The sequence below is a fragment of the Cnephaeus nilssonii genome, assembly GCF_951640355.1.
Source record: "Cnephaeus nilssonii genome assembly, chromosome: 19".
Taxonomy (NCBI): Eukaryota; Metazoa; Chordata; class Mammalia; order Chiroptera; family Vespertilionidae; genus Cnephaeus; species Cnephaeus nilssonii.
This window is the reverse complement of record NC_137090.1, coordinates 24,387,802-24,413,679: the sequence shown is the minus strand read 5'-3', so window position 1 is coordinate 24,413,679 and position 25,878 is coordinate 24,387,802. Positions and strand designations below refer to the sequence as shown.

The 25,878-nt window shown below is 44.9% G+C and overlaps 1 protein-coding gene across 1 annotated transcript in view; it reads right to left on the bottom strand.

Moving 5' to 3' along the window:
* Positions 1–25,878, bottom strand: part of TEX14 (testis expressed 14, intercellular bridge forming factor) — a gene marked incomplete at its 5' end in the record, with an annotated part of 74,091 nt that overhangs the window by 31,105 nt on the left and 17,108 nt on the right. The window contains 12 exons of the mRNA XM_079796794.1: positions 1,823–1,939; positions 3,628–3,728; positions 4,773–5,045; positions 9,198–9,286; positions 9,484–9,609; positions 12,408–12,484; positions 13,173–14,083; positions 17,887–18,037; positions 18,658–18,848; positions 19,634–19,785; positions 24,097–24,275; positions 25,438–25,561. Of these exons, the coding sequence (XP_079652920.1) occupies positions 1,823–1,939; positions 3,628–3,728; positions 4,773–5,045; positions 9,198–9,286; positions 9,484–9,609; positions 12,408–12,484; positions 13,173–14,083; positions 17,887–18,037; positions 18,658–18,848; positions 19,634–19,785; positions 24,097–24,275; positions 25,438–25,561 (2,491 nt within the window). The remainder of the gene's footprint in view (positions 1–1,822; positions 1,940–3,627; positions 3,729–4,772; positions 5,046–9,197; positions 9,287–9,483; positions 9,610–12,407; positions 12,485–13,172; positions 14,084–17,886; positions 18,038–18,657; positions 18,849–19,633; positions 19,786–24,096; positions 24,276–25,437; positions 25,562–25,878) is intronic.

Genomic DNA, 25,878 nt, shown 5'->3' with positions numbered 1-25,878 from the left:
GTGGGATAATAAGTCAGAACACTGGTTCCTTTGAAGGGGAGGAGGCACAAAGTGGGTCTTTTCTGGAACCAGTAATGTTCTGTTTCTTGACCTGGGTGCTGGTTACATGTATGTATTCACTTTGTGAAAGTTCATGAGCTAAACACTTAAGATCTGTGTACTTTTTCTATGTTATACTTTTTATATATGTATATACTCTGTATATATACATATATATTATATCTTTTTATTAAAGATTTTCAGCCCCAGCTGGTTTGGCTCAGTGGATAGAGCATCAGCCTGTGGACTGAAGGGTCCCAGGTTCGATTCCGGTCAAGGGCACATGCCTGGGTTGTGGGCTCGATCCCCAGTAGGGGGCATGCAAGAGGCAGCCGATCAATGATTCTCTCTCATCACTGATGTTTCTCTCTCTCTCTCCCTTCTTCTCTGAAATCAATAAAAATATATATATTTTTTTTTAAAAAAGATCTTCATAATGTCCCAGCCTGCTCACAGTAAAATCAAGAACGTTTAAAGGATCAATAATAGAAACTGCTCTGAGTTTTCAGAAGCACAGACAAGTCGAAGTAATGCTTTTTGATGCATCACTGAACTCTTGTCAGTCAAATGTTGTAACTGACATAGATGATCTTCCCTTTCCTCTACCCCACCTTCCATTCTGGTAAAAGATCCAACAAGGGTGGCAGATTAGTGAGGAGGTGGGGTAGAAATTATGTAAGTAAATCCAGTAAGTTTCATTTTATAAAAGAAAACTAGAGGCCCGGTGCACAGACTTCATGCATGGGGGGGGGCCTCAGCCCGACCTGCATCCTCTCCAATCTGGGAGCCCTCAGGGGATGTCCTACTGACAGCTTAGGCCCGTTCCCCGTGATTCTCTGCTCTCTGTCGACCTGCCTGCTCAACGCCACCACAGGCCCTGCTGTCTGCTCTCTGCGGGCGCCTGCTTGCCCCTCTTTGTGGCCAGGGCTAAAAGGACTGGGGGACTCCGGCAGGACTGAGGGGACTGGAAGCCGCCATCTTGTGGCTATGGCACCGCCATCTTTGTGACTGAGTGATGGTCAATTTTCATATTCCCTCTTTATTATATAAGATTATTATATAGGATACTCTGTACAAATAGGTTCTTGCTAAAGCTAGATTCCGAGAAAACCTAGAGTGCTGGACAGATTCACATTCACTGAGGGACACTTGCTCTAATTCTGGCTCTCCCACCACAAAAGCCCAGTAGGCCAGGGCTAATTCCCCACATCTATGATCACCAGTTCTTCTTTACACAGAAAAATAATAGCAGATCCTTTTTCTGCCCCCAGAAAGAATATGTGAATTAGGTAAGATAAAGAAAAGTGCTTTGAAAAAAGTACATTGTGTTGTATAAATAAATGCAGGGACCATGCATTTGGGAGAAAATACATTTGTCCTTCCATTCTCAAGTCTTATTTTTCAGATTTGTCTCAAAGTGCATGAAAATACTGATTAAGTTGACATTATATACTTTTATATGTAAGCTATTTTTCCTCAATAGAAATAATTTAAAAGGAATAAGGCACCCACTGGCATGGCTTAGTGGTTGAGCCTCGACCTATGAACCGACAGATCACAGTTCGATTCCTGGTCAAGGGCACATGCCTGGGTTATGGGCTTGCTCCCCAGTAGGGGGCATGCAGGAGATAGCCAATCAATGATATTCTCTCATCATTGATGTTTCTAGCTCTCTCTCCCTCTCCCTTCCTCTCTGAAATCAATAAAAAAAAAATTTTTTTTTAAGGAATAAGGCGATGGAGAAAGCGGAAAATGTGCCTTACTCTGAACTGTAAATTCTTACCTCTAGAGCTAAGTTTTCTTGAGCAGTTGGGGAATAAAAATATTCATTGTCTGGTGTTAAAAATTCATCTATGTCCTCCGAAGACTCCGGTGAACCAACTGATGGCCAGGACTGATCCTATTGGTAATGTAGGACATTGCTTTTAAGTTGGTGTTCATGGTAAAGAAATCCCTTTACAGCAGGATGTGTTAATAACAGGGTATGTAACATTACCCAGCAGTTAGGGTGACCCTCTCTGAGCTGGCCCTTCCTGCCTGCTTGCACACCTGCCTCTTCCCTCCTTCCCTACCATGAGCTGTGAACAGAAGGGCCATCCTGAGTCTCGGTGAAGGGGGAAGGGGTTGGGCAACCTTTCTGCTCCTAAATGCTCAGAAAGAAGAAAGGGCCTAGACAACTCAAGCTGAGGACTGAATTTAAGTACCCCGATCCTCAAGCTCATAGCCGCAGTCCATGAGGTGGCATAATCCTCCAGATGAGAAGGCTGAGACTGCTCAGAACTGGGGAGTCCCTCGGGTGTTGTTATAGTTTAAAGGGGGCGGGGGGATCATGATTTTTAAAATAGCAATGCAACCTCAATAGTGAAAGCAAAAAAATGTTTTTAAATTATTTTTTGTTAATCCTCACCAAAGGATATTTTTTTCATTAATTTTTAGAGAGAGAACCAGGACTTCTTGGTTCATGCGTCAATGTTCAACTACTGAGCCACACGGGCCAAGCCCCAAAATTAAAAATTTTAACATAACAGTTATTTCTTCAGCATCTCTGCTCCACCCCTTCCTTTTCTGCTCATTTCTCTACAGGCCCTGAGCCCTACATGGCAGGCAACTGGTTCCTTTCCTCGCCTTTAATCATTCCTTTGCAGAGGTTTTGTGGTTTATTTCCTTGGACAATGCTTTTGCCACATATTTCCTCTTCCTGGGCACTTAGTATCTGCTCTCCTTATCTCTCATATCAAATTGAAACTTCTGACAAGCCTGACCTCCCATACCTTCCCCACTTCCCTGACAGACCTGCTTCTCTAGCCAGGCCATGTAATAGAAGGAATAAATTATCCTGTGAGTGGTTTATGTGCAGTGTTAAAATACAGTAGGAAGTTCTTTGACAGACCTAAAATGTTATCACAATTGTATTTTTATAATGTTTCATTCTCAATTGCTATTTATATTCTTTAAGTGATTCTGGCCCCATTCCGTGATGATAAAAAAAATTTTGGTTTCTTAGGCTGGACTGTGGCCCAATTGCAGGCTTCAAGGATATGTTAAACCCCTGAAGCAAAGCTGTAACCTCAATGCAAATGCTAGGAAATGACTGAACCCCACAGATCCTGCTGAGGCGCAGTTGTCAGGCATAAACATATTCCTTCCACTGAGTTGAGAGCGGAATCTGGGTCTTAGAGGACATCCAGATGAAGGTGCTCTCATCATAATCCTGTTCTTGCTTTTTCTTCTCCAATCTGGCCTCAGTCACCTGCTGGGCCACCAGCTTTGGTATCTAACCCATGCTGTATTTCCAAGTTGGTCTTGTCCACACAACTAGATGGGAAGCTCAAGAGCCAGAGCTGAATCTGACACTTGTCTGTGTTCCCCCCAAGCCCCAAGAGACAATGCTTTGAGTTGAACTGACTCAAAAAGTAAAGCACGGAGAGATAAAGACTTCTTCATTCACATCAGAGACATGAAGGCACATACTCCAACAAGAAAGTACTACCTCAGATATTATTTCCATATCATAATACATAGCAACACCTCATTTCTACTTTATTAGGTCCTTGGATTCAACTTGGCTCTCTGGAACATATTACTTACGCTGCAAGATTTCTCAGTGACCACAGATGCTTCAGAACATGCTTGAAAGACTTCAGTATGCTCTGGCTCCTCATTTTTTCTGGGGGACGGGTGACTGATACCTAATGATCATAACACAACCAAGGCCATAGTCATTCTGAGGTATTCAGATGGCATGAAAGGGCAAAGGGCAGCGTGAGAGAAGAGATGCATGCATATTCTGCTAAGTGTGGCCATATCCCATGTGGCCTGGTCAGGTTCAGTCTAGAGCAGGGGTGGGGAACCTTGTTTCTGCCAAGGGCCATGTGGATATTTATAACATAATTTGCAGGCCATACGAAATTATCATCTGAAACATTAGCCTGCTCTATTTGGTCAAACATTTAATTAACTCACCCCTCATGCCTTGACAGGGCCAGACCCAATGATTTCATGAGCCTTATATGGCCCATGGGCCAGATTCCCTACCTCTGGTCTAGAGAGTGGAGACTGTTAGTATAGCCTGGCCCCAACATGCATCTCTGGGTCATCCACCCAGTCAAATATGGGGCTTGACAAGCTCTAAAAAGTACCAAAAACACACACACCCCTAAGCTAATAGATTTTCTTCCTAAAATAGATGATCATTTTAGATGTACCTTTCTTTGACTTGTAAACAACTATGAAATAACATCCTATGCCTTGATTGCAAGCAAATTACCAGGTGGAAATACACATCCTGCAGTTTTAACGTAGAAATCTATAAAGTGATGATAGCCCAAAGTTCTTCTGGCACAGACTCTCTGGGGCCAGTGGAATTTCTCCAGCTTAAAGTACAATGCAAAGAAATGGGAGGTAGGAAGGGCTGTCCACCACTGCCTCAGGTAAAGGTTCAATTCCTTGCTAGGTTACACCCAGTCCCAGGTTCAGTGCATGGGGATTATTTTACATCATTTGGAAAAATGGTTCTGTTCCAGCAGTAGAAAAACTCATGAGTCTCCGGATTTCTTTACCTGTGGGAGGGACAGTGGGATCAAAAGGGTATGTTGCTTTCCCCTGGAACGCAGGGTTCCCACACAGTTGGGAAGGAGAGGAACAAGCAAAAGAAATATTCCAGGAGGTTTTCTTAATTTTGAGAGCTGACTGTGATAGAGTTTACCTATCCCAAGTCCTCCAACTGAACTTACTGGGAAAGCTTCCAGGCTGTCTGCCATGCTGGTCATCCTCACGGTCATCACTGTCTGTTTTATCACGCTTGCCATTTCCTCCTGGCGCATTTTCCCTGGAATGCTCTCCAACACGCCGCCAAGTCACATTCTTAGGGTCCCTAATGGGAGGCTGCAGCAAGGGATCAGGCTCGTTTTCAGCCTCATTCTCTAAAGTCGAACTACTCTGAGGATGCCAAGAAGGGACAGCCAGCTGCCCAGTAGCTGCTTTCTCTGCCATTTTTTTAACCTCCACTGGATAAAAAAAAAAAAAAGTCGTTATTTAAAACAGCACCATGGACATTGGAAACAAAAGCTTTTGATTCTTAAAGAGCTATATAATACTTTTATAGCTCATATTGTCACAAAAATATGCCTTTTTAGAATTGCATCACCTGTAGCTTACTCTGTTTTGCTTGAAGAGGGGAGAGAATTGATGATAGAGTGAATAAAGGGCAAAAGAATTTCAGTTATCGAGAAACCAAGATGGCGGCATAGGTAAACACCTAAACTTCTGCCTCGCACAATTTCAAAACAACAACTAAAAGACAAAACGGACGTCATCCAGAACCACAGGAAGGCTGGCTGAGTGGAAATTCTACAACTAGAAGGAAAGAGAAAAGCACACTGAGACTCAGAGGAGCTGCAGGAGGCAGAGGTACTGAGATGCGTGCATGCAGGCGAAGAGAACTGGCAACTGTATGCGGCTGGCTTTCTCAAGTGGGAGGGAGACAAAAACTCCGACTGCTTTTAACTCCAGTTCCGGGTGAGACTCTGGGTACCCAGACTCATGCGAGGTGAAACTGGACTGTCAGAAAAGAGAAAAGCACACTGAGACTGAGAGGAACTGCAGAAGGCAGAGGTAACAAGGCGCACGCGGAGAGGGCGGCAACGGAGTACACGGCTGGCTTTCTCAAGTGGGAGGGAGACTAAAGCTCCCAACTGCACTGAACTTCAGTTCCGGGCGAGACTTTGGGGGCCCAGACTCATTCGGGGAGAAACTGGACTGTCTGGCAGCAGGCGGAACTCGAGGGTGGCTTTCTCTCAGAGGTGCTTGCGATTACCACGGGACACTGAGACACAGGGGCCTATTAGGGCAGAGCTGACGGGAAACCAATGCTGTCTGCTCTGCCCTGAGACTCCGCCCCATCCAAGCTGAGCACAGAGGCTTTTGCAAGTCTTGCCTCATAAGGGTGTCTCCAGAACAGAAGTTCTCCCAGCATAGACACAGCTGATCCTCACAGCCAGTTGGCCTGGAGGTCAATTCCTCCCAATGATATCAACAACCATCAAGGCTTAACTACAACAATGCTATGCACACAGCCCACAAAGGGGTGCACCAAGAATGTCCACCTCAGGTAACTGGGGAGGCTGAGCCACTGGGCCCTACAGGACACCTAGCACACAAAGCCGCTCTATCAACTCAGGGAAGCAGCCAACATGCGGAGACAAAGAAACAGATCACAAAGGAAAGAAATGGAGGAAAGCAAACAACTGGATATAGAGTTCAAAACCACGGTTATAAGGTTTTTCAAGAATTTCCTAGAAAAGGCCAATAAATTTAGCGAGACACTCGAGGATATGAAAAAAGACCAACTAGAAATTAAACATACACTGACTGAAATAAAAAATAATATACAGAGATCTAACAGCAGACTAGAGGATTGCAAGAATCAAGTCAAAGATTTGAAATACAAAGAAGCAAAAAACACTCAACCAGAAGAGCAAAAAGAAAAAAAGAATCCAAAAATATGAAGATAGTGTAAGGAGCCTCTGGGACAACTTCAAGCGTACCAACATCAGAATTTTTGGGGGTGCCAGAAGAAGAGAGAGAGCAAGATACTGAAAACCTATTTGAAGAAATAATGACAGAAAACTTCCCCCACCTGGTGAAAGAAATAGACTTACAAGTCCAGGAAGCGCACAGAACCCCAAACAAAAGGAATCCAAAGAGGACCACACCAAGACACATCATAATTAAAATGCCAAGAGCAAAAGACAAAGAGAGAATATTAAAAGCAGCAAGAGAAAAGCAGTTAGTTACCTACAAGGGAGAACCCATACGACTGTCAGCTGATTTCTCAACAGAAACTATGCAGGCCAGATGGGAGTAGCAAGAAATATTCAAAGTGATGAATAGCAAGAACCTACAACCAAGATTACTCTACCCAGCAAAGCTATTATTCAGAATTGAAGGTCACGCGCCCCTGGGTCCAGGTGAGGCCATGTGCCCCTGGGCCCAGGGGAAGCTAGATCCTGGGTCCGGGCGAGGCCGTGTGCCCCTGGATCCGGGTGAGGCTGGATCCCGGGCCCGGGAGAGGCCACGCACCCCTGGGTCCGGGTGAGGCCATGCGCCCCTGGGTCCGGGTGAAGCTGAATCCTGGGTCTGGGAGAGGCCGTGTGCCCCTGGATCCGGGTGAGGCTGGGTCCCGGGTCCGGGTGAGGCCGTGGGCCCCTGGATCCGGGTGAAGCTGTGCCCCTGGGTCCGGCCGAGACCAAACCAGAGGGAGTCGGACCTGCATTACCACCATTTGTCCACCATCCAGAGCTGAGGGGTCAGTACCGACATGTACTCATAAGGAACTGGTGGACATTGATATTGGGTCTCAAAAGAACTGTTGGTCCAGAAAGAAACTCACTACAGACTGATTCATTTGCCTGTCAGCATAACTATTATTGCTCCTCGCACATTCAATTCCTATAAGTATATCTCTAGTGACACATGATTTCGCTCATCTAGGGGAAATGATGAACAACATAGACTGATGAACAAGAACAGAACCAGAAACAAGGAGGCATCGATCGGACTATCGGGCCTCAGAGGGAGGATAGGGGAGGGTGGGGGGAGGGGGGAGAGATCAACCAAAGGTCTTGTGTGCACGCATATGAGCCTAACCAATGGTTAAGTTCAACAGGGGGTTGGGGCATCCATGGGGAGGGGTGTGGGAGGGGAATGGGGGGATTAGGACAAATATGTGACACCTTAATCAATAAAGAAATTTAAAATAAATAAATAAATAAATAAAAAATAAATAAATTAAAAAAAAGAATTGAAGGTCAGATAAAGAGCTTCACAGATAAGAAAAAGCTAAAGGAGTGCATCAACACCAAACCAGTATTATATGAAATGCTGAAAGGTATTCTGTAAGAAGAGGAAGAAGAAGAAAAAGGTAAAGATAAAAATTATGAACAACAAATACATATCTATCAACAAGTGAATCTAAAATTCAAGTGAATAAAAAAATCTGATGAACAGAATAAACTGGTGAATATAATAGAATCAGGGGCATAGAAAGGGAGTGGACTGACAATTCTCAGGGGGAAAGGGGTGTGGGGGGTGCGGGAAGAGAGTGGACAAAAATCGTACACCTATGGATGAGGACAGTGGGGGGGAGGTAAGGGCAGAGGGTGGGGTGGGAACCAGGTGGAGGGGAGCTATGGCAGGGAAAAGGAGAAACAATTGTAATAATCTGAACAATAAAGATTTATTAAATTTTAAAAAAAGAAAGAAAAAAATTTTCAATTAGTTACAGCCCTTGTTGCTGAATTCCAGGCAGCAAAAAACTTGTAGATGGACCTTCTTGCTCTGAAGATGTCACAAGAAAATGACACCTAAAGCCCCCAGTCTGTAGAGATTCCACAGGATTCTATTTGAGTTTGTCTAGGCTTTCTAGGCCATGATGAGTTCATATTTTGGGGATGTGCATATATGTGTGTGTTTTTATTCCAAATGTTCTATACTTTTGCTAATGTACTTCATATTAGTGATTTTAAAAAAAAAAAGCATAAACATTGTGCCTAGCTGGTTTGACTCAGTGGTAGAGCGTCGGCCTGCGGACTGAAGGGTCCTGAGTTCGATTCCAGTCAAGGGCACGTGCCTGGGTTTTGGGTTCAATCTCCAGGGGGGGGGGGGTGTGCAAGAGGCAGCCGATCAATGATTCTCTCTCATCTCTGATGTTTCTATCTCTCTTTCCCTCTCCCTTCCTCTCTGAAATTAATAAAAATATTTTTTAAAAGGCATGGACATCATATCCTTTTAAGCTTACAAGATAAAACTGACACAAAAGGATAATGCCCACAGGATATGTGAAAGTGACACTGCAGGGTTTCTAAGTTAATAATGGTATATATCAAATACCCATATTGTACATGTTTACTACACTTGTTATGTAATTTACATCCGTATATAACAGAAACATTTCTTATATGGTCTAGAATTGAAAAAAAGCATTTCTCTTCTGCAGTTAGTAATCAGAAAGGCTTTACTTTTAAAATGGAACAAGCTAACAGAAGAAAAGAATGTGGGAGGATAGTGCAGTATAGCTGTGTACTTAAGAGATAACAACCAGGTTAGAAATATACTTTAAATTTCATTTTGTCCAACAGAACCTATGACTTTATACTCACTTTTCCATTTTAAGTGTACCTTTCCAACGTCTTCATTACTTCTTGACTTTGTATTATATATTTCAGAAGACACAGATTCCATGTTGACCCTAAATTGTATAGGTTTTTTGAAGGGGGAGGGGAACAGGATAGACACAAACACATCAGTTTGCTCAAGTCCTTGCTTGACTCAACCTTAGCCCACCAGCCCACCCAGAGGACTGAACCATTCCTGGGGTTGCACTGACTCCTGTTATCCACTAGAGGGCGCCAGACTCCCCAACATTAAGCTAGCAAGACTCCTTACCTGGCAGAGCCCTGAACAGGAATGACTGTCACTGGAGGTCCCTTCGGGCGGTTTGACATGGTGAAGAGTGAACTATTCAGCTGTGTCACTTTGGCTTGGGCACTGGACTCTCTAGGATGTCCCTGGCTAAGAAATGAAAGGACTGGGTTAGAAGGTTTCTTGGTTCTTTTTAATTTCCAAATTCAGATTTCAAGATAAAAGTGCTCTTGGGAGATTTTTCAGAAGTAGAAGAAACCAATTAAAATACAGTTTCACCACACAGAATCCTGGTCCTTAGACTGTTGCAAAGCCCCTTTTCCCCTCAATGCCACAGAACACAAGTGATGGCTCAGTAACTGCTCCTGCCCTTTGATCAGAATTCTCTGGTAACAGGCCCACCTACATATCAGTGAGAGCACAATAACTAACATTTGTAAAGATAGACTTAAGGCACCAGGGATCTTAAAGACATTCCGAGATCGTCAGCCTAGCTTCATTGACTTCTAGACCCTGACCTGCCACTGGCTGTCTGACTCACAAACTTCACTCTCTCTGGGCCAAGCCAAGATTTTCTCATCTGCAAAACAAGGGAGTCTCTTTTCCTCTAAATACCCCGATCGTGTATTTTTTATTGTCCATTAAACTAACTCTAAAAAATGTATGTGATCTGTGGCATGTATATGAATCCCGTTAGCCAGAATGCCCTCTTTTCCCACCGCGCCAGGCAGCAGAGAGACTGTTGGCATTGGAAAGGTCAGAGCTGATCAGCTCCTTTAAAGAGCAATTTGGCAACAGCTGTCAAGAATCTTTAAGACATTGAAACCCTTGACCTTGTTTCTGGGAATCTATCAAGAACCTAACCTGAAATGTAGAAAAAGCTTTATTGACAAGTCATTATGGCCTTATTCATAACAGAAAAAGTAATGAAACAACCCAAAATTCAACAACAGGGGAAATCCAACAATTTCAAAGGAAGTTTACATTACAAGGGCGTTTTTAATAACATGGGATAACATGTTCTACTATAAAGTGAAATATCAGGGTAAATATCATTATAATTAAAATAATATAATCAGGATATAATCAAAATACATGCATGTATTATAAAGTTGTACACCTGAAATTTGTATTATTAATCAATGTTACCTTTTTAAAATATATATCTTTATTGATTTCAGAGAGGAAGGGGGAGGGAGAGAAAGAAACATCAACGATGAGAGAGAATCATTGATTGGCTGCCTCCTGCACACTCCCTACTGGGGATTGAGCCCGCAACCCAGGCATGTGCCCTTGGGTGGAATCGAACCTGGGCCCCTCAGTCCGCAGGCCAACACTCTTTCCACTGAGCCAGTCCAGCTGGGGCTCAATGTTATCTTAATAAATTTAACTTAAAAATACATATACACATGTATATAATTTTTATTTTTTAAAAGTATACAAAAAAGACTAGGTGGACTGTTAGCAAAATGTTAATTAAGCTTTGGTCTGTTTTTTGTTCTTTTGGAGGAAGAGGATGGAGCTGAGCAGAGAAGACCACAACCATAGTTTAGCTTTGTTATCTAATGGCTATACTGGAACCCCATCTGCTTCTATCAATGACCTGAGTGCTAAACCTTCTGATGCCAGGGAGGTGGTTTTTCAATAATTCCCTTCTTGGACCCAGCCGATTTTGCTCAGTGGTCAGTGCGTCAGCCCATGGACTGAAGGATCTCGGGTTCAATTCCGGTCAACACATACATTGGTTGCAGGCTCGATCTCCAGCCGTGGGCATGTGCAGGAGGCAATCAATTGATGTGTATGTCTCACATTGATGTTTCTCTCTGTCTCTCCCCCTCCCTTCCACTCTCTCTCAAAATCAATGGGAAAATATCCTCAGGTGAGGATTAATAAATAATAATAATTCCTCCCTTCTTAAAGATAAAATATACTAAACTAAAATGTCTGGGCATTTTCTTTGATTCTCCCTTACTGTACATATTTACCAACATGAAAGGAGCAGCAGACTATTGTCATTAGTCTCAGTCAACACTGGGGGAGAGAATAAAAAGTCTTTCTTCTTTTTAAAAAAAAATATATTTTATTGATTTTTTACAGAGAGGTATAGAGAGCCAGAAACATCGATGAGAGAGAAACATCGATCAGCTGCCTCCTGCACACCCCCCACTGGGGATGTGCCCGCAACCAACGTACGTGCCCTTGACCGGAATCGAACCCGGGACCCCCCAGTCCGCAGGCCGACGCTCTATCCACTGAGCCAAACCGGTTTAGGCTAAAAAGTCTTTCTTCTAGTACTAATTTCAAAGCTGTAGATAAATGCTGTCATTTAACCACAGAAAAGGAAAACTAAAATTGACATACTAATCTATCTTGAAAACCATTTAGTGCTCCTTTAATAATTCCCCTGATGCAAAACAAATTCGCTTTGCCTAAGTTCTTAAAAACCCAGGGTACACATATGCTCTTCTTCCAGTGATTTGTGCTGACTCGACTTCATTTAACTGATCCGGCTGGAAATCAGAGGTTGCAGGGTAACAATGATAGTATTCAACGCCCTCTTTCTGCCCTCCTGTCAGTTACGCTCATTTTGAGCTGAACAGTTTGATTTCTGGAGCACTGGCAAAGGGAATACCTGCCATTTCTTCTTTAAGACAAAGCATCTGGGCAGCTTTGGAAAGTCAAGGTGCTTTGCTTTTGCCAACTGGTGAGCTCTTTCTTATTAACCTGCCAGGTGCTTTACCTTTGATGTCTCCTACGAGTTCCCCTTACACTGCTCTTTTTGCTCACTGAACAGAGAGAACCTGCCAGATCTGTTTCTGTGCTCTAATCTCCGTCACTCACAGACTTTGTCGCTAGACGCTAGACGTATGAAGATCATTAAGTGACCTCAGAGTCACAGGGGAGTCTCAAGGCTTGGGGATGCAAAGGACAATAACACGTTAACCCACCTGCTAGTATTCTGGTTCCTGTTTCCTTCAAAACTGTCTTTGGCTTCTTGAGTGGGCTGGAATTGTTCCACTGGGCTCTGTTTTCCAGGGCCACAAAGAGTTAGCAGATTGAAAAGAAGTAAACATGTTTTAGTGTTTGGATGAAGGAATTCTCCTCTTCACTCTCCATTCTGTTTTTAAAACTATTCTTGCTAAATGTGTAGAAATAACCAGACTTACCAAGATAATTTCCCTTTGCATGTTTCACATGTAGTATGTCATCTGAAGCCTTTACATAGAAATCTTTGCCCCCAGCAACCCAACCCAGACAGGGCACAAGTGAAGAATGAGCAGAAAAACAGACATTAAAGATTCAACAACTCTCCCCTCTATTATATTAAGGCAGCAGGCTTTGGGGCAGGGACTGAATGATTAAGCAATTTAGAATGGGGATTAATACTTGCCCAAGATACCATAATTAGTAAATTGAATCATGTAAAATTGTCAATGCTTGATTATTTTGACCTATAAAACAGCAATTTCATGTGGTTCAACAGAAAAGGACATGAGCTTTGTGTTGGGTTTGGAATGGAAGGTGAAGAGTAAGTACCTTGGGATTCCAACCTGGCGGCCATATTTCCCAAAGCTAAGAGGAGCCCCCCACAGCTGAGGACCTCCCTATGAATTGGCTGTATTTATGTCCATCCTTGCGTATGGGTTAGGGCCAATGTCGAACCCGGCTCCAGGCCCTGCTCAGATGCCCTACCTCCCACTTCTTAGCTTTACCTGATGGCTTTTTTCTGATGAATCCCCGGTGCTTTGTTCAGAGACTTGAATGACAGCAGTAAAAGGTTTCCAGTCACAGTTACTTCTTTCCCTGGACCTTTTGCCAAAATGTTCCCCTTGAAAGCCTCTCACTGTTCTTGGAGACCTTGCTAGGGTCGGGCAATTGCCACCCGCATCCGGCCCCTGGCACCTTGGCAAGACAGGAGGAATGTAAACAGAAGATGGGGGGCCCACCGCCACAGGCAAGTGAGAGAGGTTAGGAAGCATTCTTGAAGAAGCCCACCGAGACACCTGCTCCTCTTGCTCCTTCAGCATCCTCTCACACTCGTTGAATTTCTGCTTGATTTTCTCCAGTGACTCATTACTCTGGTTCGCTAATGACTGTGCAATCTTTACATCCAGCATACACTTACTGAGGTACATGTCGGTCTTGGACCACTTGCTCACCTTGCACTTGGCTTCTCTGGCTGGCTCGGGTGGGCTGGGGGAACTAAGTGAACCATTTTGCTGGTCCCAGTCCTCAAAGGAGACCTCTGTGTCAGCTTCCGAAGAACTCTCACTCTTTTCAGAAAAGCAGCAGGCCTCTCTCTCCATCTTTTCCAACTCCTCTTCCAGGGACTTCAGCTCATCTCCCTGGTTTTGGCTGGCCCCCTCCAGAGATAAACCAACTCCTGGGGACTCTTTCTCTTTGTCGCCTTCCGTGTCCAGGCAGCTGGAGTAGATTTCGTTCATTTCGAAGCTGCAAAGGCTTGACGGATCTGAGCTGGGGCTCCTGGCCTCTCCGGCCACAAAGCAAGCAGGAGGAGCAGCATCTTGTCTCTGAGTGTCCTTGGCCATCAGACTGGGATCTGGGACCTGAGGATCTGGTGTGGCCTTCTCGCTGGGATTCCTTGGTGAATGAAGCTGACTGCCTGTTGAAAGGAGCAGTAATATGCAAATGCTTAAAGTGATCACATGCAGTAGCTAAGCGCCTTGGTTGTTGCTCAAGTGACATGAGAACGCAGAAAGCAGCTTTCTGTTTCCCACTCCCAGACACACTCACAGAGGGGCAAAGGGTGTTTCTAAGAGAAAGTTTGCATTTTGACATGGGCTGAGGTAGAATATCTGGGAGGGACCAAACCCTAGGGGAAATGTTCTAAGCTTACACTACAGTGTGGTCAAAACATGCATAACTGCCTGGCTGGTGTGGTTCAGTGGTTGAGCATCATCCTATGAACCAGGAGGTCATGGTTCAATTCCCAGTCAGGGCACATGCTCAACATGCTCAGGTTGCGAGCTTGATCCCCAGTGGAGAGACAGCTGATTGATGATTCCTCTTTCATCATTGATGTTTCTATATTTCTCCCTCTCCCTTCTTATCGGAAATCAATAAAAATATATATATACCAGAGGCCCGGTGCATGAAATTCACGCACGGGGGGGGGGGTGTTTGTCCCTCAGCCCAAGCCTGCACCCTCTCCAATCTGGGACCCCACGAGGGATGTCCGACTGTCCATTTAGGGATCGGGCCAAAACGGACAGTTGGACATCCTTCTCACAATCCAGGACTGCTGGCTCCCAACTGCTCACCTGCCTGCCTTCCTGATTGCCCCTAACTGCTTCTGCCTGCCAGCCTGATCACCCCCTAACCACTCCCCTGCCAGCCTGATTGATGCCTAACTGCTTCCCTGCCAGCCTGATTGCCCCTAAATGCCCTCCTCTGCAGGCCTGGTCACCCCTAACTGCCCTCCCCTACAGGCCTGGTCACCCCTAACTGCCCTCCCCTACAGGCCTGGTCACCCCTAACTGCCCTCCCCTACAGGCCTGGTCACCTCTAACTGCCCTTCCCTGCAGGCCTGGTCCCCCCCCAACTGCTCTCCCCTGCAGGCCTGGGTCCCCCCAACTGCCCTTCCCTGCAGGCCTGGTTGCCCCCAACTTCCTTCCTCTGCTGGCCTGACCGCCCACAACTGCCCTCCCCTGCTGGCCTGATCCCTCCCAACTGCCCTCCCCTGTTGGCCATCTTGTGGCGACCATCTTGTGTCCACATGGGGGCAGCCATCTTGTGTGCTGGAGTGGTGGTCAACTTGCATATTACTCTTTTATTAGATAGGATAGAGGCCTGGTACATGGGTGGGGGCCAGCTGGTTTTCCCTGAAGGGTGTCCCAGATCAGGGTGGGGGTTCCCTTGGGGCGTGGGGTGGCCTGGGCGAGGGGCCTGTGGTGGTTTGCAGGCCAGCCACGCCCCCCGGTGACCCAAGCAGAAGCCCTGGTATCTGGGATTTATTTATCTTCTACAATTGCAACTTTGTAGCCTTGAGCAGAGGCCTGGGCCAGCAAGGGCAGGAGGAAAGCTTGGCTTCCTCCATTGCCAGGGGCAACTCAGGCCTCCTGCTCTCTCCAGCTCCGAGGCTGCCGCCACTTTTGTTGGGATTTATTTATCTTCTATAATTGAAACTTTGTAGCCTTGAGTGTTGGCCTGGGATGGCCAGGGCAGGTGGAAAGCTTGGCTTCCTCCATTGCCAGGGAAACCCAAGCCTCCTGCTCTCTCTATGGCTGTAGCCATCTTGGTTGTGTTAATTTTCATACTCGCTCCTGAGTGGCTGGTAGGTGTGGCTTGTGGGTGTAGTGTATGTGCAGTTAATTTGCATATTACTCTTTTATTAGATAGGATTTTAAAAACATGCATAACTGGACACTTCCACTTAGGCTCTGTGGTTGTGGTTCAGGAGCTCACAAATGGGACTGTCATTCCAGTTTTGCTCTTGAGTCCAGATAGTTCCTGAAGCCACATATATACCCTTTGATTCCTCCTTTGTTAGTCATATGTGGCCTAAAAAAGCTATACAAGAATCCTTTGATAAAAGCAAAGGCAAAGTAGATTATAAGGGCGAAGACATAAAGGGATCTGCAACAAAAGGACCAACAGAAACCTCTGATAAGATGACTAAGGTGACACTCTCAGAGGACCTCATTGTTTTCAAAATGGACCTGATAATCTGAAGCACTTCTTCCTAATTGTCTCTGACCTTTTTCTTAGATCAGAATTCAAGATAGATAGTTTAGATATTTACTTGGTACTAATCAGGAAATACATGTTATTTATATTTAAAATATACTTAGTTATTTTTAATGACCTCAATCCTGAGTTCCTTTTTTCATTAAAGTAGCTTTCATTTCTATTACTGCAGCAGTTTAATAATGTAAATAAATAGGAGGTTGGTGCCAGTAGACACTGTTACTAAATCAGTACCTAAACATCCTTGGGCCTCTAGCTCTTTGAATTTGAGTATATTTTACTGTGAAACAGTATAGTGAGACTGTACAGTGAAAAGAAAGGAGTTTTTGGAGATGATAAGGACTTAAAACATAAAGTTATAATTACTGCTTAACACAAATGAGCAGCTTATCTACGAAAGTAGTAATTACTGTTCATTGCTTTGAAGAACATAGCAAAGATCGGGAAATAGAGAAAATTTCTTTGGAATAAAATGGAGCACCTCTCACATAAAAGTCTAATGTATATTATAAAATTCTAATCTTGTTGCATTCCTTCTATTCCGACAAAATGTATTATTCAGTTTAAAAAGGAAACATGCATGCCTGGCCGGTGTGGCTCAATGGATTGATTGAGCATCATCCTATGCACCAAGAGGTTGATGGTTCCATTCCATGTCAGGGCACATGCCTGGATTTTGGGTTGATCTCCAGTAGGGGGTGTGCAGGAGGTAGCTAATCGATGTTTCTCTCTCATTGATGTGTCTCTTTCTCTCTCTCTCTCATCAATAAAAACATATTGTTAAAAACATGCATAACTGTCAGGACATGCAAATTACAGGCCCCTGACTCTTAAGGACTAAACTCACAGCCTTCTTTTACACACATAAGAGTTCAAATACTCATGTCAGTTAGTTATGCTCTTGGTGAGCATTTGATAAAAGTAGACACTGCCTAAGACTCCTCTGTATCATGGGAACAATAAGACCTCAATAAGTAACGCCAAGAATGACCAGCCATCACCCCTGGTTGATGATGATAATGTACAGCTCGCAGAGTATAGGACAGAGGAGCCAAAGCAAGGAGAGTTTGGAGAACCACTCTGGAGGCCTCTGTCCCTGTCCAAAGAGAGTCAGAGAGAGCAGTCACGTGGCTTGGGTTCCAGCTCTGGAATCTTGGGTAACGAGCTCTGGAATCTGGAGTGAGCCATGACCTCTCTGACCCTTGCTTTTCTCATGTTTCTCAATTAGAATGTGAGGGCATTAAGGATGACTGCAAGGTGCTTTCTAGCTCTGAATTCAAGGTTTAGAAATGTACTAAAAAACAGGAAGGCCTATAGGAAAAAGTTAGAAACACCAAAATATTAACAAATTATTTCCAAGTGGCAGAATTAAAATGCTAAGTGATTTTATTCTTTGTACTATCTCCATTTTTTATAAGGAGCAGATAATAGTTTTAAATTAAGAAATCATCAGTTTTATTTGTGAAGCAATTAGATAAATTCCTAAGGGTAATCATGCTAGAAATTAACGGGTTGCTACTGCTTAGTTCTGGATCCAACCAAGGTATATATGGAGCTCAAAATTTTTAACTTAATAATTTCAAGGATCCTGATTTTTCTCCCCTTAAGGCATCCATTTTTTCCCAGTGTGAGTGACATGTGCAGTTTGGAGGAATTGATTAGTTGCAACCTGTGACTCTCAGAACACATTCATGCCAAACCTGTGGGGTAAGGCCATACCCGCTTCCTTCAGCTCTTTTATTTCCAAGTCAGGGTTCTCTTTCAGATGTTTTGAAGTCAGTCCTAGATAGACACTGACATCAGGATGGCCTTCATATCTCTGCACCCTGGGGCTCTCAGTTGGCTGAGTTCTCTGGGCTCCAATCAATTCCTGTGACAAGGGAAAAATTGTTAAGGACATATTTGCAATCATCTGAATGTCACTGATGTTTCTGAAACAGATCTAGGTATCAAATAAACTCCCTCTTACTCCTGTTGGGTAGACTGACTATATTCCTAATTAGCTAATTCATTTTTATTATTTTTTTAATCCTCTAAAAATTCATTGATTTTTAGAGCGAGTGGAAGAAAAGGAGGGGGGGAGGAACAGAGAGAAACATCGATGTGAGGGACCCATCAATTGGTTGCCTCCTGCATGTGCCCTGACCATGGCCAGAGATTAAACCTGCAACTGAGGTACATGCCCTTGACTAAGAATCGAACCCGAGACCTTTTAGTCTGCATGCCAATGTTCTAACTAGTGAGCAGAACTGGCCAGGGCTATTGTTATTATTATAAAATTAACAGCAGCTGCCATTCACTGAATCTCACTCTGTGCCCCAACTACGTGTGGACCCTCCCCAGCTTCCCTCATCAATTTCTTGAATAGGTGTAATTAAATGAGGATTTCCAAAACTTGCCACTTGACCTCTAGCTTCTTCTTGGTTTCTAACTCCCTACTCTCCTGAGATGAGCAAGCAGAAATAAACTCCTAACAGCTTCAGAGCTTACCTTTAGGTCATTCTTCAGGATATACTGGATATCTTGAAGGTTCATAGTTCGGTCTTTCTGTTTGACCTGGATGCCTGACTTAACAATATCATAGTAAGGTTTTGGAAGCCTGAAGTCAGTTTCCAAATAATTTCCCGCGATTATGGCTTTTTTAATAACTGAGCCATCTAAGCCATCCCAGGGTATGTTATCTGTTAAGGAAAGAGTCAGAAGGAGTAACATTAAGAAATCAGTCAGGTGAAATTGGGTGTCCTTGGTCAAGTCACTCAACCCATTTAAACATTAATTTCTGTAGAAAAACTACCTGAAGGTCCAATCACAAATGAGAGACCACTTTCCCCATTTACCAGGGGAATCCCTGCTGTAGAAACAGGAAATAGTAGTCACAGAGTCATGTACACATGGGCTTCCCTCTGGCAGACCTGGGGACCACAGGAATATTTCACGGATCAGGCTGGGTCCCAATGCATTCCATTGCTCTCATGGAAGGTGTGGTTTTGCCTCTGGGACTGTAAACACTGCTAACTGGGGTTTATGGGTGTGCGTGTGTGTCCCTCTCCCAAAGGATTCCTTCTGTCTGCAGGTACTGATCATGTCTTTAAGTGACACTGGTTATATACACAAGGAACCTGGATGTGTTTAATTTCACAGCTTACTTCTCAGAGCCCAGTCTTCCCCACTCATTTTCAAATTCTTCAGGGACTCCTATATTCAGTTTAAAAACTTTGCTTGGATTAAATGTATTACCACTGACAAGCTGATAGGGAGGCTTTGCTGAGTCTTAAAGAACAGGTTAAAAGAGGAAGATTTTTCTGAGGTTATGTTATATCTTCCATAAGCAGAAAGAAGTTTTCTTGAAGAAATCTTTTTTCTATATCCTGCATTTTCATCAAACTAGGTAACTCCTGAGGGGGGAGAGAGAGAATCCAACCTAAGAATAGGGACTTTGGTCAAGTCAATGTCCTCTTTGATCTACCTGTTAAAATCTCCTGTATGATCATAGAAAAGCTGTAGATGTCTGATTTCACTGTGACTTCCTTCTGCAAAATGACTTCTGGGGCAGCCCAGTTGTACAGCTGGGCCGGGAGGGGGACTCGCGTCAGGTCCCTGTGTACGTCTCTGTCCTGGCTGCAGAAGGAAACACAAGGTAGGGCTCATGTCTTAAAAGATCACTGCAATCGTCACACAGTACATTTGCAAAAACATTAGCCTCTGAAGGCCAGCAACCTCCCGCGCTTCTGGAAACTCAGCTAGACCCTGAGCTAACCCAAGCTGCCTACTATTCCTACCCTGTGGGCCCTGCCCATCCTCCCACCTCACCTGGCTGATCTCTCCTGCTCACTTACTCCCCTCAAGTCCTAGGAACCCTCTTTCAGTTTCTCCAACATGCCGAGCACATCACCACTTCTGGTCTTTGCACTGGTGGCTTCTTCAGCCCGGTATGTTCTGCCCACAGACCCCAGAGTGACTGCTGCTTCTTGTAACCGAGGTATTAGCTTGAAACTCACCTCAGGAGAGTCCTCCCTGACTACTTAATTTAAAGTAGTCCTGTTTTATTGGTTTCAGAGCAGTTATTATCTTAATTTCTTATTCATTTGTTTATTGTTTAAAGTCTGTCTTCCCTCCACCAGTCAGCTCCATGAGGGCAGGCAGGCACCTTATCTGTCTTTTATATCGCTGTATCTCAACTTACACCAGGGCCTCAACACTTACTTTTCACTAAGACTCTTTCAAGACCCTCCTGAAGCCCAAGCTCCTTCTGGTTGCTTCTTTTCTGAACTCTGCTCTCTTGGGAATGAGCCCTCCCAGTTCAGCACTAAAGGTTCACAGATTTGCTTAAATAACCCAATTTCCCCCTGGCCTGGGTAGCTCAGTTGGTTAGAGCATCATCCCTATATATCAAGGTTTTGAGTTCGATCCCCAGTCAGGGCACACACAAGAATCAACCAATAAATGCATAAATAAGTGAAGCAACAAATCCATTTTTTTTCTCTCTCTCTCTTTCTAAAATCAATAAATAAAATTTATTTTAAAACAACAAAAAAACTCAACTTCCCAATCAGACTTCTCAAGAACCAAAATAGAGCGTCCTAAATGTATTCTGAGCCAACGAGAGTCCTCAGAGTGAGGTCAGTGCTGAGTTCTACACCCAGCTATCATGAGCATCAAATGAGATCATGTGTGGGGAAACACTCTGTGAGCCATAAAGCTCTATGGAAGTTAGAAATTAATATTAATATTGCAGTAGGCATTTGGTAGACTTGATGACTGCTGGTTGATAATTAAAAATTAAGTTTTTTAAAAGCAAGTGACCACCAGTTCTTTGCTGGTCTGGCAAAGAATAGACTATAGAGGATGGTTTGTGTTTCTCAGACTTTGGACAAACTTCGCTAAATAATATTCTTTCTAGCAGAGCTCTTGATAGATGGCAGTGAGTTCAGGAAGCCACAAAGTTACAAACGCTGATACTGACTTTTAGTTGCATTGCTAATAAGTTAGATGTGGCCTGGTATAGTGTGAACAGCGTGGATACACATGCCAATATCGTATTAGTATCATGGGAAAAGCAATGGTGTGTTTTATGGTCAGAGATCTATCCTGAGGACTGGCACACTTGGCTCTTTATCTTGTGGGAAACAGTCACCTCGCTGGTCAGACCTCTCAAGCTTGTCTAAGGCTCTAGCAGGGGACAAGTCACTTTTAACCAGGATTTATATTCTTTCTCTTTTACTTCCTTCCACTCGCCTTCCTCTCTTACAATCCCTCTTCCTTCTCTGTTAAAGCTAGTTGAGGGAGGGTTTCTTTTCTGGCTGTCATTCTAGGGCAGTTACTTTTCTGGGCTTCAGCCTTGACGTCATTAAAAGTACATCTGGCTGCGGCTATGTGATACCATAGGCAAGGCCAGTCCAGCTCTCAAGAGTCCATTAGGAAGGAGTCAAAGAAACAGGAGAAACTGCTGTTATCATTTTTACACCAAGATGGAGTGGTACTCTTGACAATGACATTCAACAAACTGACCTGCTCAAATAGAGTGTCTCCAAAAACAAGTGTGGGACTAGAAGCGATTTTGGATTCTTGCAGAATCAACTGGTGTCATCAGCTGTCAAAGAAGGATACACTACTATGGACGTAACCATTTGCTGACTGACATTTCTATCTGAAGTTCCTTTCTGAGATCAATTAGCCCAAAAGAGAACTCATACCTTCCTACCCAGTTGCCTTCTAAACCCTCCCTCGATCAGTCTGTGGATCCCAGCTCCTCAGTGCATCTCACATTTCCCTTCTATTTTGGCTCCTTGGTCACCACCAGGCCCTGCCCTATGGCCTTCTAGTTAGTCTTCCTCCAATCCATCTGCCCCTACAGCCACAGCTGGGTAACCACACCATCTCTTCGCCTCTCTGGGCCTCTGTTTCCTCATCTACACAAGGACAGGTTAGGCCGGGCCTCTCCAAAGCTCCATTTCACTCCAGGATTCACATTTCCATGGAGAGCTCAACAGCAGATGGCGCTCCACCGCTGGCAAACAGCTTGGATTTCGTCACAGCCTCCCTTGGTAAGCCTTAGCCATGGACAGCAAATATGTCCAAACCCTTTCGCTTCCACTGCTCCTGAACACACAGCCAAAGCGATCAACCCTATCCTAAACCATCTCCAGTTTTCCCTTCACCTCACTCATCCATTCCCTAATAAACACTTACTAAGTACCCTGGAAGGCTTCCACTCCCTGCAAAGTGCCTAGACTTAATCGTGTAAGTAATGGTTTTAAAAACAGAAAGGTTTTAAATATATATATATATATATATATATATATATATATATATATATATTTGATTTTTTACAGAGAGAAAGGGAGAGGGATAGAGAGTTAGGAACATCGATGAGAGAGAAACATCGATCAGCTGCCTCCTGCACACCCCCTACTGGGGATGTGCCCGCAAGGTACATGCCCTTGACCGGAATCGAACCTGGGACCCTTCAGTCCGCAGGCCGATGCTCTATCCACTGAGCCAAACCAGTCAGGGCAGAGAAAAAAATGAAAAGGTTTTAACTGGGATTGATCATGGACCAGATCTGAAGCTGAGCAGCTCAACTGGAGATAGCGCTCTGGCCTCCACCGGTTCCCACATGGAAAACTGCTCCAGTCACCCTAACTGTCCCTGCCTCTCTCTTGTCCCGTCATGGCCCCTGCACACGCAGAAGCGAGGGGGATCTTCTCTTTTTTTTTTGTTAATCCTCACCTGAGGATACTTTTCCATTGATTTTTTTTTTTTTTTAGAGAGAGTGGAAGGGAGGGGGAGAGACAGAGAAAGGGAAACATCAATATGACAGAGACACATGAGACATCAATTGGTTGCCTCCTGCATGTGCCGACCAGGGCCAGGGATTGAGCCTGCAACCGAGGTACATGCCCTTGACTGGAATCAAACCCGGGACACTTCAGTCCTTGGGCCGATGCTCTATCCACTGAGTCAAACCAGCTAAGGCAATGAGGGTGTTATTTTTGTCACTGCCTTCCTCACTGCACTGAGACCCTTGAGGGCAGGGAACACCCTAGTGCCACTCTGGGCCAGGACTGTAAGGCTTAGCACCCATCACCTTCCTCTCCTTCCAGAATGCACAGCTATGGCACGTGTCCCAGCCTCCCTTCAATGGAGAAGGTGACTGGACTCTGGCCACTCCAAGCAGGAAGCAGGGACATACCCACTAAAGCAGTGGTCGCCAACTGGTGGTCTGTGAGGTCCAAAAGGTTGGCAACCGCTGCACTAAAGCCCACTGTGTGCCCCTCCATGCTCTTTCTTGCTCATTGACCAGTAATGCAGAAGACACAGTGGGGGACTGAGGCCTGGGTGATGGCAGGGCCACGGATTGGAGGAACCTGAAACACAGTGAGTGTCCCCCTCCAGCACACACACTAAACTGCATTGTGAGCCCTAGCTGGTTTGGCTCAGTGGATAGAGCATTGGCCTGGGGACTGAAGGGTCCCGGGTTCGATTCCGGTCAAGGGCACATGCCTGGGTTGCAGGCTCGATCCCCAGTAGGGGGCATGCAGGAGGCAGCCAATCAATGAGTCCCTCTCATCATTGATGTTTCTATCTCTCTCTCCCTTTCTCTCTGGAAAAAAAATAATAATAATAATAAATAAAATAAATAAATAAATAAATTGTGAGTGAGAAACACGCCTTGGTTGTCTTAAGCCACTGAAAATTTTATAGTGGATAGTTTGTTAGAGCATTTACACACGCTGGCTAATCTGTGCTCCTGCTTGTTAAATGGTTATTAAAATGAGAATGTCCTGAGCAGAAGTAACTGTCCCAAAGCCCCTCTAACCTTGGCAGACAGAGCATGTGGGAAACCTCTTGCCCCACTGATGGACAGTTCAGCCCACCAATGAGGAGAAGCCCCGCCCACATTTTAAGCCATGATCCAGGTTAACCTACCTTTCCAGCATGTACTCCAGGTTGGTCAGTCTCGCTTCCCCTGTGGAGACGATGTGGATGGCATAGGAGCTGAGGGAGCGGTGGATAAGTCCCCAGGAATGCAGGTATCGCAAGGCGTCGGAGATCTGGAGCAGCAGGTGCACCATCTCCTCCATGTGCAGCAGGGGGAACTCGGACCGCTGCAAGCAAGAGATAAACTGGCCAGGAACAAAGGGACTGGGCCTCCTTTGCTTTTCAGCTTCCAAAGTCTTTTCAATTGACCTTCACAGCTACTCAGTGTTCCCATTTTACAGATGGAGAACCTGGAGCTTGGTGGGGCTCAGTGACTGGCCTAAGGACCCACTGACCCAGGACCCCTGACACCAAACCTGGGCTCCTTTCCCTCAGCTCAGCTGCTTCACACCATGAAAAATGAGGAGAAAGTTCTCAAAGCCTGGCAAGGGCATCCAGGGTGAGCTCACCACCAGCAGCAATGAACCTGCCCTGCCCCTCAGCCCTCACCCAAACCTGTGCTGCTGGGAGAACCTGGAACCTCAAAGGACCAATCCAGCCCCTACTCCAGTCAGATGACCGAGACCACTCCTCCTAAGAGCACAGAAAATCACTTACACCCCTGTAATCAGATGATGCAAGTCCTACCAGGTGTCTCCCAAAGAGGTGGCATTTCTAGTTAATGCCCTCACCCAGGGAGAGGAAAAGTAAACCAGGACACTAACAGGAGGTCCTCAGGCAAGAGGGATGGCTAGCCACTTTGGGAAGGGACCTTCCTGGAGGGTCTCTTCTCATTCCTGCCCAGGGTCTTTAGAACAAAGTCACAGAGGGGAAAAATGAATCTTTAGGACCTCTCTGAAGCCACATCTCAGCCCAAAGCATACTTGTCAAGAAATCAAAACAGTGAGGAGGGATTGATGAGGCCTGTATATAAATAGGCCTTTCTCTATAGCAAGGTCCTGCAGGGCACAAATGAAAATACAGGGAAGTAAGACCAGTGGCTATTTGATTATTTTGCTAGAAATGTATCTGCGTCTTCTGGGTCTGCTAAGCCCTTAGAGCCAGTCTGGAACAGAAGGAGGACTAACAATAATAAAATCACAGTAGGTCCAATGCACTTGGCCTTAAATGTTGCATTATGTAGCCAACACAAAGTAGAGAATTAAGATTTATCTTCCAGAATGAAAACAAATTATGAAGAAATAAATGTTTTACTGTTGTTGTTTTTTACGATTTATCTTCCATGCATGCACAAATGCACAAATGGGAACTCTCCCGCTCAGGCAGGGGGAGAGGGCAGGGAGAAGTGGGAGGGCAGCCAGGGAAAAACCCATGGAAACAGCCACTCACCCGTTCATGGAGGACACTGAAGAGTGTGCCGATGGTGATGCGCTCATAAACCAGGCGGGTCTTCTCCAGGTCCTGGGACAGGCACACAGCCATCAGCTGCAGCAGGTGGCGGTGCCGCAGTTTGCTGCAAAAGATGCTTCAGATGAGGCAGAGGGAAGAAGGACATACAAAAAGGAGTGCTTTCCTTTCTTCGGGGCCCCCTGAATGCATTCTAAACAAATGCCATTTTGCACACAATGGTTTTCTAAGAAAACAGGATGGGGTGGGTGGGGTTGTCTGTTGGAATCTGTGGCCTCTCACGGATCAGATCCTTAGGGCTGAGAGTCATCAATGACTATGTCACTAAGAGCTATTGAGCAATTATCATACATCATCTCCATCCTAATAACCAACTGCAAGAAATGTATTGTTTAGAGACGAGGAGACCAATATCAGGGAGAT